The sequence below is a fragment of the Bactrocera oleae genome, chromosome 6 (assembly GCF_042242935.1).
Source record: "Bactrocera oleae isolate idBacOlea1 chromosome 6, idBacOlea1, whole genome shotgun sequence".
Taxonomy (NCBI): Eukaryota; Metazoa; Arthropoda; class Insecta; order Diptera; family Tephritidae; genus Bactrocera; species Bactrocera oleae.
In genome coordinates, this window is record NC_091540.1 from 71,085,668 (window position 1) to 71,101,723 (window position 16,056).

The 16,056-nt window shown below is 36.5% G+C and overlaps 1 protein-coding gene across 4 annotated transcripts in view; it reads left to right on the top strand.

Annotated features, from left to right (window-relative positions):
* The window catches only part of LOC106623754 (band 7 protein AGAP004871), an 82,984-nt gene that overhangs the window by 11,857 nt on the left and 55,071 nt on the right, over positions 1 to 16,056 (top strand). For 3 of the 4 annotated variants that reach the window (XM_036364523.2, XM_036364522.2, XM_036364516.2), the window contains 2 exons: positions 1,013 to 1,112; positions 3,947 to 3,958. In XM_036364523.2, the coding sequence (XP_036220416.1) occupies positions 1,025 to 1,112; positions 3,947 to 3,958 (100 nt within the window). In that variant the 5' untranslated portion in view covers positions 1,013 to 1,024. Of the gene's footprint in view, positions 1 to 1,012; positions 1,113 to 3,946; positions 3,959 to 4,480; positions 4,499 to 16,056 lie in introns of all 4 variants that reach the window. The other variant, XM_036364520.2, reaches the window with a different exon arrangement.

Below are 16,056 nucleotides of genomic sequence, written 5' to 3' on the forward strand. Positions count from 1 at the left end.
TAGAAACTCACTCGCTTGGGAGCCTTTTTTAGGCAATCAGTTGAGCTTATCACAACAACGTTTTGCTTGAAGCCATGACACATTTGCCATTTCGAGGCTTATGCTCTTTTGTGCCTGAGAGCATGCTGCGTTTGTGCGATGGTTAATGATAGAAACTAGTTCCTGATAAGATAGAAAATGTTATTGAGTGTTTCTTCATCTTGATTAGTTTGCTTAAAAAGCTGATAGATTAACTTACTCATACAAAAACTTAGACGGCAAAAAAATATGATCCGCTAATTTTATATTTATATGGTAGGTATTACCAGATGTTATTCAGTGAACATCACAATTTTGATAACGTGTATTGAGCGTGAACTAGAGATTTAAATACCGGTTAGGACAAAAAATAAAATTATAAGGAAATTTTTGTTACAAAGTGTTCTCTTGGCAAATACTGTTAAACTTGCAAGTAGTTAGCTTTGACGCCTCTAAATTAAAGTAAAATATCAGAGCGTTTTCATGCTAAAGAATCTTATCAACCGACGGTAGGCACTAGGATTTTGGTACCGGTAAGTGAGATAATTATCCCATCCAATAAATTTTGTATGATCTGATAAAATGGCAAGCTTTTCGCTGTTGTAATATCTTAAATTTCACACTCTGAAATTTCTAATTCTCATTTGGTCGGAACTTTCGCATTATATATACCCTTAAGAAAGGAAATGTTGCAACGCTAAGGTCAATCACCTACTGCTTACTTAAACGTTTAAGACGGCGAAAAGTCAAACAAACTGCATTTAATTAAAAATCCTTAACTTGGGACACACACACTATATCGGATGTAAAAAATCACTTAAATTTGTTTAAATATGTGTATATGTACTTAAGAATCCAAGTCGTTGAAGAGTTAATTGATTTCCAATCAATTAAAATACCATGATACTCGAATTGTTATCGAAAGTTCTGTTGATTAATGTGCTGCCATGACTTTAATTGATTTTGTTGTTGTTTATTCTTGTCTCTTTCACAGGATATAGTACCTATGGAACAAGTTAGCTCAATGGTTTCAAACGGCGGCGGCAGTGTAACCATGCAACGCGACGACGAATACCGAAATCGTATAATGAAAAGTAAGTGTGTCATTCAAGTCGAGCATGCTGTCATAGACTTACCCTCACCTATCACCCGCTAGTCATCACTCTAAGCACATATGTATGTATGCATGTAGAAAGCATGTTGTAAGTGTAGTAAATAAGCTTTGTACCAACCGGTCTTTCATTCCCTCATACCGTTATTCCTTCCGTGTGTGTCTATCTATACAGTAGTCCACCTGTCAGCGCAGATGCTCAGTGCACAACGTTCAGCTCCCAGTCCAACGCCAAACGTCATCCATCAGCTCTGGCGACTGTTGAGCTCCAAACTAACTATTCATTTACACGCACGCTTCCATCTGCTTTGAACAATTTTTCACTGGCATCTTGTCTCGTCACCATCGTCACCAGCACCGACATCACTTTATCACATTGAAAGCTCTTCTTGCGCCTCGTTTGTTACGTCCATCGAGCCCAACAACGCTACACATTTCATCACAATCCTCGTTACCGTTTAGCACGCCTTACACCTTCTATCTCTCGCTATCGAGTTGGCTTAGCCGATCGGCCCGTTTGCCTTCACACACGTCTCTTGCCACCTGCCAGCTGCCACCTGATTGTTGTGTGTCCTGTTGTCCCAGCTCATCCTCTCTACATCCGCCAAAACATGGTAGAGCTGAAAAGTTGACACAGTTTCATATCCGCCGACATGTTTTGGTTACTGTTTCAGCGGTGACACTTGAGTTTTACAATCAGATGTTTGTATCTACTGTTGCATGTTGGTATGTAAGAGCGACTAATTTTTTACTTGCACTTACAGCTACCGGTCGACAAGATAGAAACAAGATGAAAAATTCCGTAAAATTGGTTTTTGCTTAGTCAAAACTGAACAAAGTCTTTCTGCCACGACATATCCGACACCAAAGTTGTACTCCTTTACTTATCCGATGTAGTCGGAGTTGAAAGGCCAACTAAGAAGCAAAGTAAATTCCAGCAACGTAAGCCCAAACCCGTATCTTGAAAATGTTGAATTTTCTTATTACGGAGTGGATTCCGACTCAAATGACAAGTTTATGAGGCTAGAACTAATTTAGTTAAGATAACAAACTTATGTGGTGTGTCGCTTGTTCCAAGATAGGGCGTCTGCTGAAAGCTCACCAAATCTCTCTATATTTTAAAAATCTTGATCTAAGGTTTATTTGAGTCGTGGCTCGTCGAAAGTTAAATTTGTTAATTTTGACTGAATTTTTAAAGTGGAAAAATAGAAGCCGAAAGGAAACTTTGCTTTACTGGTCACCTTTCCATATATAATATATGTGTGTGTACATGCATGCACTTCCAAGGCTCTCCACAATATGCTGTCTTATGGCTGTACATTCGCGGAGAATTAATTGAAATATTTCTCCATGGTCTTGTTTCTGTGGCTATGTCTGTGGCTGCGGTTGTACAAGTATTCCACTCGATTGTTTGTACGAGTTTTTTATGCTCTTCGTTAGCACATCCTTGAAATGCGCGGCATGCTTCTTCGCGGTTTATAGCCACTAACTGTTTGTAAATACAGAAATATTTTCAATAGGAGGTACGTACATTAGGGTGTGCTCAGATTGTGTAGGCAATTATGCAAAAAAATTCACTTGTTGGAGAAATAAAACATACTTAAGATTAGACCGCAGACATATGTACAAGTATGTATATAATGCCCCATTTATGGGCTTAGTTTTGCAAACGAGTATGGAGATACTCTTTACAAGAGAAATTTCACGACAACATCTCGTGGCGTTTCTTTACTCATTCTATCTACGCAAAATATTTAAGAAAGATAGAATGTTTATCTTTCTCTAAAAAAAAATGCAACAGGTCTAACATCTAATTAATAAAGACAGATACCAGGACTCCAGATTCCACCAACTTTCAACGATATCGTCTTGTATTACATTTCGGAGCTTATCCTCCAATTTTTAGCATGTTTTGATCACCCTAAAGTGCTTATTTGCGTACAGCAGTTGAGCATACGCACATGACTTCAAGGCGGCATCCGCCAAGGTGACTAAGCGGAGAGTAAAACGTAGATAATGGTAAAAGTGTTGGTTGGCGATGACGATGACGGCGCCGAAGGCGGCAGTGGAGGTGGCTGTATTGTTGGCGCTTTGTGTGCTCATGCATATAACGGTGATGCTGCTGCTGTAAATAGTGAAATAGTGTGTGCATTGACGCGCGCAGGCACACATGAGTATACGAGTATTTCTATACACACAGCCATATATATGAATATATGTGAGTGTGTTTGTCTCTGCGCATTTCTTTAGCTGATAGTGTACTTTTGCCTTTTTATTCCCATATAATTCACTTTTGTCGATTTGTAACGCCATAACATTGTTTGTTGTGCGTTTGTTTGTCCTCCCTTCCTCGTCTGTTTGCATGTGCACGAGTGTTAGTAAGTGTCTACCTACAAACCATGTATTCACAGGTGTAGTTGTATGCCCATTGAGTATGTGAATCGTTTTTGATGTGTGTGCGTAATTGTTGTTCTAGCTGCCTTTTGTATTGTACATCTGGTGCATGAGGCTGTGCGAAATTAATTGAAATGCTCCTTTTGTATTTTCCATTTTTTATTTTTTTACCACTTTTCTTTTGATGATGGAACGACGCGTGCGAATGGCGTTGTCGAATGCTCAAAAACCGCAAATTGGAATAATTATGACAAATATTCGCAAAAAATGCCTGCATTAAAAAATCATGAATATTTATGTGCGATTTTCAAACATTCATCATTTCTCTAAACATCATCGGAATCAATGATGACGCAAATTATGCGATGTTTGATGAATGATTCGTTAATGTTTTTATGCATGTATTGGAATTACACATTTTAGTACGGCGTGTGGGTGAGTGCTAAATTGGATTCATAAATTCGCACGAGTATACAAAAAACTATAAATGAAGCACCCTGTATCGACATGCATAGACAAAATGTTATTGCTGTTATTATTTTTAGCTTTTTATAGACAAATTATTTATTTAATTATATATTTAGACCAGCCATATAATACTCATATACATATTTTATATAATATACATATATTCAATTATATTGTACATTCTTATATACTAATCATATATATTCAAAATCCTAAAAACTCAATATTTTAATGTCTAATATCCATTTAAAAAGTCTTTAATTAACCCTTAATTATCAATGTTAAATTTCATAACCAAATATGCTTTTGATTAGTGTATTGTAGTTCTTTTCCATTGCTTTGTGAATCCCTTGACTGGCTTTAGCCTATATGTACATATGTATCTATGTATCTAGTGTTATCTATTTATCTGACTTGTATGAGATATTGAGAAATTTAGCTTTATGGAGTGCAATGATTGCTTTAGCTTAATTTTTTTCTTTTTTGCAGTACTGAATAAATCTCCTTGTAAGTACCCACTTTTTCGTGAAGTGGTAACCCCGTTTTTGTTTTGTATCCCAAAGTTTTTAGCGGGAAAACAAATGAAATTTTAGCTATATATTTTGTGTATATATGTACATATATACCGTGATTGGACAATAGAATTACCGTTTTATTTCATATAAATTCTTATGCTTTCCATTAGTGCGAATATTAATTAGTCCTTTAGATAATAAGAAATATCATGATTTATCGGGGGTATATAGGTATTTATTGATTATTATATAATATGTATACATACACATTTGGGTGGAATACTTAGTGTGCATTTATCATTGAAATAAAAATATCTGCATTGTTAAGATACCTAAGCGATAGAACTGTGAGGGAATAAGCTAAAAAAGTTCGTGTTGTTTTTTTAGCAAGAGTGGTAAGTTTTAAGTCTAAATAGTGTTGAAGCTAGCTATTGGCATGGATGATTTATTCAGCCTAAACGTAACGCAGGAACTTCAATCAGCAGCTCGGTTTGCTATATAAATTGTTGTTGCTCTAGTAGCTTATAAAAAACTACATATAGTCGACGATACATTAATTTCAGCAAGCAGTCGCTGTTTTCTTAAATGTCTACATTATAGAAATTAAAATATTAAATATAAATATTACAACAACGTTGTCTTTAATTTTTTTAATTGATATTATGGGATATTGGAAATATTGAAAATATGCTAGAGAAAATTGTAGTTTATGGTGTAATAATAGCAGGCGCTAGGCGACTATTTTGCCAGTACGCTATATATTACTCATACGCACTAGTGCCTGGGTAAACGAGTATTTATGCTTGGGATGACAACATACAAAGCTTATAAGGCTGCTTTAGCGCCACTAAATGAATTGCAACAACATTAAGCCATTAATATTAAGAGAAAAATTATCTAGATCATATTTTGTTTAAGTGAAGGTTATTAACAATGGCGAAAAGCTATAGACTCTATACTATAGAGCATTGCCTTGGATGATCCACATACATTGATCTAACTACTTGTATTTTAATTTTCAGAAGTTATTAGTTTGTGAACTTTGAAACCCTGAAAATTGGCTTATATATACTGATATATATACTACTTAAATATAGCAATATAAAAATGAAATTGACTTCCCAAAAAAGTGATGAAGCCGCATTTCAAATGCTCATCTTTATTTCGAGTTAGAATCATTTAACTGCTAACGAAATAGTAACAATAAATCTGTTTTTTTTTAAACACTACCAAGCACCCGGAAAACAATCCACAAATTAAGCATTTAAATAGAAATCAATTACAACGACGACTACGAAATTGAATGGAGACAACTATCAAGAAACTTATGCACCCATGACTCTACCATGAACTGTAGTAAAGTATCTGAAAAATTAAAATATTTTAATGTATATCTTCACAGAGCCGCTGTCTCTTTAAACTCATAAACTAATGTAATGCATACTTAAGGATATTGCTTAATTGATGGATGTAACAATTCGTAGCAGGTTTTTATATAATCACAATCGTCTAAACACTTTTTAATAATACTACGTATGTTCCTGAAATTATAACTATCTCTTAAAAGACTTTCATGATTTTGACTAAAAAGTGTTAAAAAATGCAACATGGATTAAATAGAAATTGCTTTCATATTAATAATACAGTGCGAAGTTCATATTACCAAATTTGCAAAATTTACAAGCACCACTTATTGGAGTACATAGAACCATGTAGTACATGTGTACAAGTATGCGAGTCCATGTGTGTTAATGTATGCATACAACAAGTGTTTTTGGTGCTTGTGTTTGCAACGGAATCAACAATGAGGAAAGCACGCCTAGCAATTCCAATCTGCGAACATGAGCCCAGCAGAGAAATTTGCTCGCTTGAAACTGGTTTGTTAATAGTGAATTTGAATTTCACAATTCCATTCGAAGAAATACCTGCACAAATTCTCGCGAAGTTCACATATTGCTATGAAAATATAATCGTTTATATGTTTTAATTACTTTCTACTAATGTTGTGTGTATTGAAGAGGTTTTAGAGGAATAGCTTTTATATTAAATTAAAAGAACTCGCCACAGCATTGAAATATATGCTCGTGACAGCTATACTTTCTGCATGGTAGCGTTCACTGAAGAGCAAATACAAATACACTCGTACATACATATGTAAAAGCTCGTGAAGAAGTATTTGCATTCAAGCAAAAGTATCTCAGGGAGCTTGTACTCGTACTTGTCGGCAGACGCTTCATGTATGCAAAGCATTTCCAGCACGTAAACCGAAAAACACAAAGCTTGTTTCGCACACACGTGCAAACACACATTGAAGCATTTGTGTCTCTCGCAGTACGGCTGAAATGCTTGTGACTTGCAAATGGGTTTGATTAGTGAGAGTGTGCTTGTAATTTTGGCATAAAGCATACTTTGGCCGAAGGCAATGGGTTAATTGCTTGTATATTTGCCATTTTTTTGACATAAATTATGAAATACACAAAAAATTAGTTATGAGTGAGTGTAAATTACATAAAGGGCAGCAGTTAATTTTATGAGCTTCCCAACACAAATACACGGAATATGGTTTGTTTAAAGGGATTGCGGGAGAAAGGCTACTTACAATGTAATATAATGGTAAGCCATACACTGAACTATCGAATAGAGTCAAGCAGGAAGTGAAATTGATTGCCATTAATTGATTCGTGCTCTTTTGATTTTCGAAGTTTTTCTGAACTAAAACGGAAAAACAAACTGTTGCTAAACACAAACACAAATTAACAGACACATGGAGATTGAATCTAGAAAAAAAGTTATCTATTTGGTTTTGATATTGAGTTCAGTCTACTCAGTCTTTATGACACATAATGGAATTCGAAACTCCACAGTACCTTACGGAAAAGTACTAAGGTACTTATCAATGATATATTAAATGGATCCAGAAATTAAACATGCAGACCATCAGACACAATTACAAGGTAACATCTTTCAAATGCGAAATTCATCAAGTCAAACTAGTTTAGAAGCAGGGATGATTTTGAGCAAGACGTTCTTCCTTTTCACGACAGTCCACGCTACGTAACCGGAACGGACCCGGATTTTTATCCGACCAAGGACTGTCAACTCGGTAGCATTCCACGAAATTACTTCAGGAATGTTTTCTGCTACTACAATAACAACAACAGCATGAAATTCTATCTTTTATTTAAGTGAGTCCAGTGAATTTCAAACCATACTGACATAAACAAAAATCTTGGACATATGACAATACCCTAAAGGAATTTTATTTACCAGAGAGAGAATTAACGAATTTCGAACTTTGTGTGCATAGAAAATATTTTCTATTTATAAATTGGCTAACTGTGCAAAACTACTTTTTCTCTACAAAAAAAAAGTTGGCAGAACACTTCAAGAGCACACAATTTGCTTCAGGCAAATCACTACTTACAACCGCACTTATTTAGTCGAAGCATAATAGTAATAATAATAAATCATCTCATTGTGGCAAATCTTTCACATGCAAATTATATACAAAAGAGGATAAAAGGAGAATGGGAAATATTTACACTAGTCATTGCAATTTGTCAAAGCAATGAAATGAAAGTAAATGACATGCGAAAACATGCTCATAACATCGTGCACAAGTAAGCATCATCGCCTTGACTTGCTGAACCAAATTCCCCATCAGGCACATTTCTTAGCTGTGATTGTGGGAATCTCGCCTTATTAGCATAAAACACTTACATTTTCAACTAAATTACACAATGTTAATTTAAAAGACAAACTCAGATTCCACCGACAATGCCAGCAGGACACAAAGCGACAGAAGAATAGAGAAGAGAGAGGCAGTGTAATGAACGGGAGCAGCACATCACTGCTCTGCTGGAAAGTTTTGTATGCAAGCGTTTCTGTGTGTGTGTGTTTTCGTTTGTATGTGTGTGTATAATAATAAGTGCAAATGTATGTGTGCACATATTTGTTTGTATGCCGTCAAGAGGTTATCTTCGAAAGCTAGCGTTTTCTTAGCTTCGCTTTCTGGCCTCTTGGCGCGCTGCCATCACTGCCATCACTGCTATTTCACGTTTCACGCTCCGCACTGTGGTGAATAGTAAGCGTTGCCACCAGATTGTGGCTGCTAGCAATTTCTTGATGGTTAATAAATAAAAACTAAACACACAATGTTGGTGTGGAGGTGGAAGGAAGCACAAATACCGCACGTTTCATACCCCGCCCGGCGGTATTTGTCACTTTCCGGCTTTCGTTAGCGTCTTTAATTTGGATTTGTTGTTGTTGCTGCTGCTGTCATCTTGGTTGATAGTTTTCTGTAGTGCCGTATTGTATTCGTGTTGTTGTAAAGATTGTTTGTGTTCGCAAAACCGACTTATGGATTAAAAGTGCAAAATTCGCGGAAGCAAAAACCGTTAGGCATTTATGATGCTGGCGGTTGCATTATGTCGTCACTCGTAGGCCGCTAGCTATATGTTAGGAGAGAGACAGGAAAGCGCAGGATTTTATGCTTATAAGAAATCTACAGATGTTTTATATATACATAGTAATTCTTTGCCAGTGTCTTCCGAGCGCTCGGTTGCCATAAGCCCATCATACACATTACCATATATAGTTCATATATATGTTTATGTGCGTGAGCCCGCATATTTGTCAGTTCAATGCACTGCCTCGCCAACTTCCGCCAGTCGCTGCAGCTTTTCAGCTCGACAGCTCTATTGCATAGCCCCCTGGGCAAACTCGATGTTATTGGCAATGGATTGTTGGCTGTCAGTCGTTGAGTGTGTTGATTGAAAAATTCTTGAGGCTGGAGACTTATGAATGTGTGATATGCGCCAATACTCGCGTGCACCCAAGGGGGAGGGGATGGTGCGGCGTGCCTTTCCGCTGCCAACTCAAGAAAGTTGGTGAAATGTTAAGGCCGTTGCATACAGGCGCTGTCATTTCTCAGTCTTTACGCCTCGAGCCGTCGATGCCGTAGATAGTGGCATTGAAGACGCTCACTCTGAGGAATTGTAGAAGTGGCAGGCGCAGGCACTCACATAAATGAACACAGTTTTCGTTATGAATTCCGAAAATAAATGGCAGCCATTTTCAACCACGCTGAATGTAATTTTTCTTAGCTAACCTCTTCTGCTTGCTTCTTCGCCAGCAAAGTCGACAAAGTAGAGATTCTTATGCATTTATTGGAAGCTGCTGACTTTTGGCGCTTCTCACAATATTTGTGTGTGCTCACGGCATTTGTTTGGACCGATGGCACTTGCTGTGTGACTATTTGATTCATTGCGTGGCATGGTGGGCCATTGTGGTTGAGTCGGTTTTTCATGGTGCAAGTTGTTTGTGGTGTTGGTAGAGTGGATTTGTATGATGTTCACCGATAAGCGCTGCCAAGTTTGGACTTATGTTAAGCATTCATCAGTTTCAGTGAGAAATTTGGAAAGCCCGAGGTTTCAGTATTTCCAAATAGCGGTGGTTCAATCTAAATATATTTACTTTCACACAAGTTAATACAATTTCAATAACCATCGAATTAAAGCACTAACTCTAACCTGAAGTCACCGCCTAGACCGTGAAAATTACGATTAGACTGATTTAATTAATGCAAAAGTGCTCTTTATCCCTGCACAGAGTAAATTAATTTGCCACGAAATATGTAACACCCAGAACGAAGCGCCAGAGACTCTATAAAATACATATATATAAATCAGCATGACGAGCTGAGTCGATTTAACCATTTCGGACTAGGACCTCAATTTTTGAGATACCGATCTGAAACTTAACACACGCGCTTTTCAATCTAAGAAGCTGTTTATTTGTCGAAACCACCTATATCGGACTACTATAGCATAAAGCTTTCTTGCTAATTCTGAATTGCTAAAACCGAAAATGATAGTAAAAATTTCCTAACACATAGGATGTTTTGTGTTTTAGTCAAGGGGTGTAGGGGTCATAGCACCACCATTTACTAAAATGGCAAAAATAGCTGTACATGATATTTTAATCGGGCTATCATCCGGAGACACTAAAAACCTTAACCAACCTGCAAAAACTCATCTCTTGTTATAAAAATTCACGCCAGCACGAAGAACAGTGTTTCAGAGCGCTAAAATATTTATTAGTCAAGAAGGTCGTGACTCCCGCTTATTCTGTTGGCGAATTTTCGCACGTATCACGAAGTTAGTATGTACGAATGTCTTGAATTCCGACCGGCGATCAATAAACTAAATTATGTTCCAGCATCACATTTTCATGAGCTCACATATACTCACAGATACATACACACTTGTGTTTGTGTGTGTTTTTGGGTTTGTCTGTTTTTGCATGACTCTGCGTAACCTCTTCTGCATTCGCTATTGTGATTCCCTCATCTATATTTAATTTGGTTGGAAGCGGGGCTTCTGTTGCCGTCGTTGCTGGTGTTATTTATTTGGATTTAATTGATGCTTTGTTGGCTTTTTGATTAAGTGTGCACACATCAGTGCTTAAATGTAATGCACTCGTGGTAATGTTTTTGTGAATGGCTAAGCGCAAATTGCGATGAAGCTAAAATTGCTCAAACGGAAACTCTGCTTAATGCTAAGTCAAATTTTGGTTGACATATGTAATTCCATTGACGAAAGTTTGTTGCAATTATATATGATAACATGATAATTTTGTATTTCTGGATTTGAAATTCATATGGATTAAAATATATAATATGCTTCAATTTAAATTAAAGTGGAACACACTCTAAGTGTGTGTGTAAATACAAATTTTAACATATGGACATATCACACTGGGATCAAAGACTTGTGTGGTGTCATGTGTGATGAATAGTTTATTCAATCGCATTTCATATGTATTCACAAAAAATTTAAATATTTTTTTTTGTTAATTTGAGCTAAGTCGGCTTCATGTTAAATTTTAGTTGATTGCTTTCATACGCCTGAGCAATTCGTTTCCATTAAAATGTTGGCTCTTTTTAGCACCATGGTCAAAGTTTTTAGGTAAAAATTCAACAACTTTCAAAAACATGGATGGATTTTTATGGTTGCACAAACCTTCCTGTAAACTACAATACATGCCATTGAACTAATAAACGGACTGGGTCATGTATATTAAATTTGGAATACGTGCCACTAAAAGCTGCGTTTAATCTTTAATTTCTTGCGCGCACTGTAAGAAAAACCTTTGAGGCACATACAGGGCGTATACGCAACATTTGTTGATAGACTCATTGCATCCAAATAATGTCCTCTTTCTTATATGCACTATTCCAAAAACAAAAACATCATTGTACAACGTATTGGTCACAGGTTCTGCTTAAATTCCCACTTCCGATTATTGCATTAGTGAGCAGAGTAACTATAATTCTAATATATCACATCAAGTGTTAGCAAAGGCTCGAGTTATTTGGTATAATTTTTTTATTAGAACTGCTATGAATTTACTGAAGTAAGAGGGTGTTATTGTTCCAGTTAAATGTATGTGTATGAATGCTCCATAATCACTATATCTGACAAAGACATCACTACATCGATTTGTTTACCATAATATCAGTTTGCTGCCAGTCAATAGCGAATTAATGAAAAAAGAACATACTGTAAAATAAAAATATAAACATTTCATACAAAAGAAATATTTTTAATTATCCTGAACATGCACTCTACAAACTGGGTCACTCGCTGCTCATAGCTCAACTCTCGTCAATTAGAGTGGCTCGTGCATTTGAAATTTTAATTGCACGAGAAAATCAATAACTCATGCATCGAAGAGACGGCTGGATTTGCATATTCATAAACATTAATTGATTTCAAATTTATACAATATTAATATCAATGTAATGCGAAGGCAAAGCATTCGCACCCACGTACTGCAGGGGTGACTATTTACTTGAATGTGTGTTGGTCTATCAAGTGCTTATTACTCAGATAGAGCGTATTGACAGATAATGCACGGAAAGTGGTCATTAAATAGCTATATTCGCACATTCACAAGTGCCCACGACTCGAAGGACATTTGCAATGGCAGCAGCGTGGCCGTATGGACTTGCCGATTGTCGACCGTCATTCGAATGTATTATTTGCGCTGCGCTTTATACGCGTTTAGAACATGCAATTTTTATAGCCTCAGAAGTTAATTTGCAATTTTATATCAACATTCGCATTAACTAAATTATTGTTTACTTTTATATGACAGCCGAGGACTAATGAAAAATTTCTACACTCCATGTACCAGCATATAACAAGTACCGCCTTGCACCCCTGTGCTGTACCGTCAGCCAGCGAGGCGTTGAAGCCTCACGTCGTGTCCTCGGATCGGAGAGGTGGTTGCTTAGCCATGGCGGAACAGCTGGCGATTTGGAGAAATTGCAATTAATAATGCAAAATGGTGGAAATGAGCAACATAATGAATTAACTTTGGCTGTTTTGCCCATTTTGCACAGGCAGCGAAACAAAAACAGCAAAAGGAAATGCGAAAAATTCGATTAAATCTCGGTGTTTAGTGGAAAATACACATACTATATTCCTACATATATGAACACATAGAGACATACATATATGTGTGAATATATACACTTAATAAGGTCAGAAATTTTCATTTGACTGCGCTTAGAGCGGCATAAAATCTCAGATTTTAGTCTTCGCAATTTTTAATATTGCCGTAGAGAAAAATTAAAGTGCATATTTAAATATTTTATATAAAAAATTCTGTATGATCTCTTGGATTACTTCAATTTCGTAAGAAAATGTCATTTCAGGGACTTGTGCCTTACACGATAATCTACTCAATCAAAACCGATTTTTACATCGACTTCGGTATATAGTCAGCTTTCTGCAAGTGATCACGGCATATAATGAGTAGATCAGCTGCTAAGTACTTCAGCTATAGCGCTGTGATCTTCCAGAATTATCATTTTTGTTTGGGAAGGAGTAACCTTAACATAGCACACAAACAAAAGGCCCACAAATCAAGGTTGCCCAATAATGAGTGATTTAAATCAACTTGAAATATTTTATGGTTCTCAAGTTTTATACAGAAAAAATCTAATACCTCACCATTGGAAAGCTTTTCGAAAACATATATGATTCGCATTCTTTGATCAGGCCCAAGCTAAAAACTTGAATACATTTAGGAGCCATCAAGGAGAACTTTTATTATCTTTCATCGTGCTTGCATCCCTTGATATGATTTACACAGGAGTTTTGTAACCAAAATTTTTTATATATTTAAACTCTAAACATATTTCTGCTATAAGAAAATTGTCATAAAAACTTTCAGCCGATTAGAGTCGTTCCTAAACTTATAGAAATGCCAAGTGATAGCTTAAGGAAAAAGCAAAATTTGGAAGAGCAGCTGGCCGAGACATACAGCAAAATTGTAAGCTAAATTCAGAACTTTCCGTTTTTCGAATAGAACGCACTTTTTGTACAGTGTTAATGAACACACGAGTAAATAAAATATGAAAATTTTAAAACAACAAAGTGCCATAAACTTGCATAATTACGCACTATATACATATTTAAAGATCCACATATATAATTTCGGCTTTTCCAGAAGTTTCAATGATCTAAGCACACATCGAAAAATCATATATAATACATATCTATATACGAGTATGTATGTATGTGTAGCCGAACGTCGCTGATACACTTTGTATGTGTCTACTCCTACCTATTGTATACAAATGTGTATGTACCTGCGTCTATGTTTATGTACATGGTAGTCCATTTGGCTGAATATAAATCTATCCGGTTGTACGAGTATGCTCTATTTGTGCGACTCTCGTGGGAAATGCTTGGATGTAGATGCAAAATTAAAAGTGGTCGAGTGCAGCTGCGTACAAAATGGATTTGCCTAGGAAAGCCTGTTAGACACTTCATTTTGCAGGCCGCAAGGCAGTCAGCTAGTCATATTCGTATGTATACGCCGACGCTAAGCGAAGCTCTGACAGCTCATGACCCACTTCGCGGCAATATAGTGCTTCAGGAGCTAAAACTAGGCGTGCGTGGTACGAATACACGACCAGAAGTAGGTGTGGAGGTTGGCAAATGCATATATGTATACTCTCGCAACATGTTGCTAAAGAGTATAATAGTTTTGTACGCCTAACGGTTGCTTGTATCACCTAAAACTAATCGAGTTAGATATAGGGTTATATATACATATATGCATGAACAGGATGAAGAGACGAGTTGAAATCCGGGTGTCTATCTGCCCATTCGTCCGTCTGTCCAAGCTGTAACTTGAGTAAAAATTGAGATATCTTTATGAAACTTGGTACACATGTTTCTTGGTACCGTAAGACTGTTAATATTGCAGATGGGCGTAAGCGGTGCACTGCCACGCTCACAAAATGTCATTAGTCAAAATTAATACACTGTGAATGTAAATAACTGCGGCAACAGTTCCTACTTCTAATCATTCAATTATATAAAGAAATCTCAAATGAGTATATCATTTGACTTTGCGAGAGTATAAAATGTTCGGTTACATTCGAGCTTAGCCCTTTCTTACTTTAAATTTATATACGTGTATATACCTACATATTATGTATGTTGTGAGGTGTGCATTGAGTCCGAGGGAATAGAGTGCCGCCGCTTGCGAGTTGGAGTGGTGAAAGAATGTTGTTGCTGCTGTTTATTACTGCCGCCAGCAGGACTTCCAGTATTGCATATCATATATGTATATAGTGTTGCGGCAGTGTCTGCTGCAGACAATAACCACACACATCTGTTTGATTACGAACAGCGCAGGCGTGCACCGTCCAAATTTAGTGTTAATTGTGAAGCCACAAAAGGCGAGACGAGCTCCACGGCGGTCCATCTAAAGCATTTTATGATTTTCGTAATAATGGAACATAAATGTACGGAGGTTTGTGCAATAATCAGATACTTTCATATATACTTATGGCTTAGATTGCTGAGGGCTTATTGCCATTCTGAATGAAATTTCACGTAAAATAGAGGCTACTTATTTGTTGAAGCATTGATATTACATATGTATGTATGTATGCTGGCTACCCAACTCGGTCCAGTTACTTTCATTTGTTCTCTTTTTTCGGTTTGGTAAAAAACTTTGCTATCTCACAAATTGCATACGAATTGTGCGTTTTATTCCGGCATTAAAGCCACTGAATATCCAGTCATTCAAAATTCCGCTGCGAAAAGATTCGAAAGAAAAAGAAAAATGGGTAAAGGGAGCAGACAGAATGCAAAATATGCGCTAAACGGCTTCCATGTACTTAGCGATGTAAGTAAATAGATAAAAATAAAATCTGTGTCCTTGAGAACTTTTAGTATTTAGTGTTTCCGTTTCTTCCTATTGTCCACTTGTGCATAGAAGTCGCTGCGATTTCTATGCTCGTGCATTTTTTTTGTCCGAAAGGTATTAGTAAGGTATGTTTTATAATATAATATCCTTGCGATATGTTGATCTGAAATATGCTTTGATTTAAGTAGGTTTGTTTGTATATCATAGGGATACACTGATCTATTTAACAGACTATACCAAATTCAGAGCTAAAATTGTGCCCATGGTATTTATTTACAAGAATTCAAGAGTCCTAAACAAAATTAAGTCACAAAT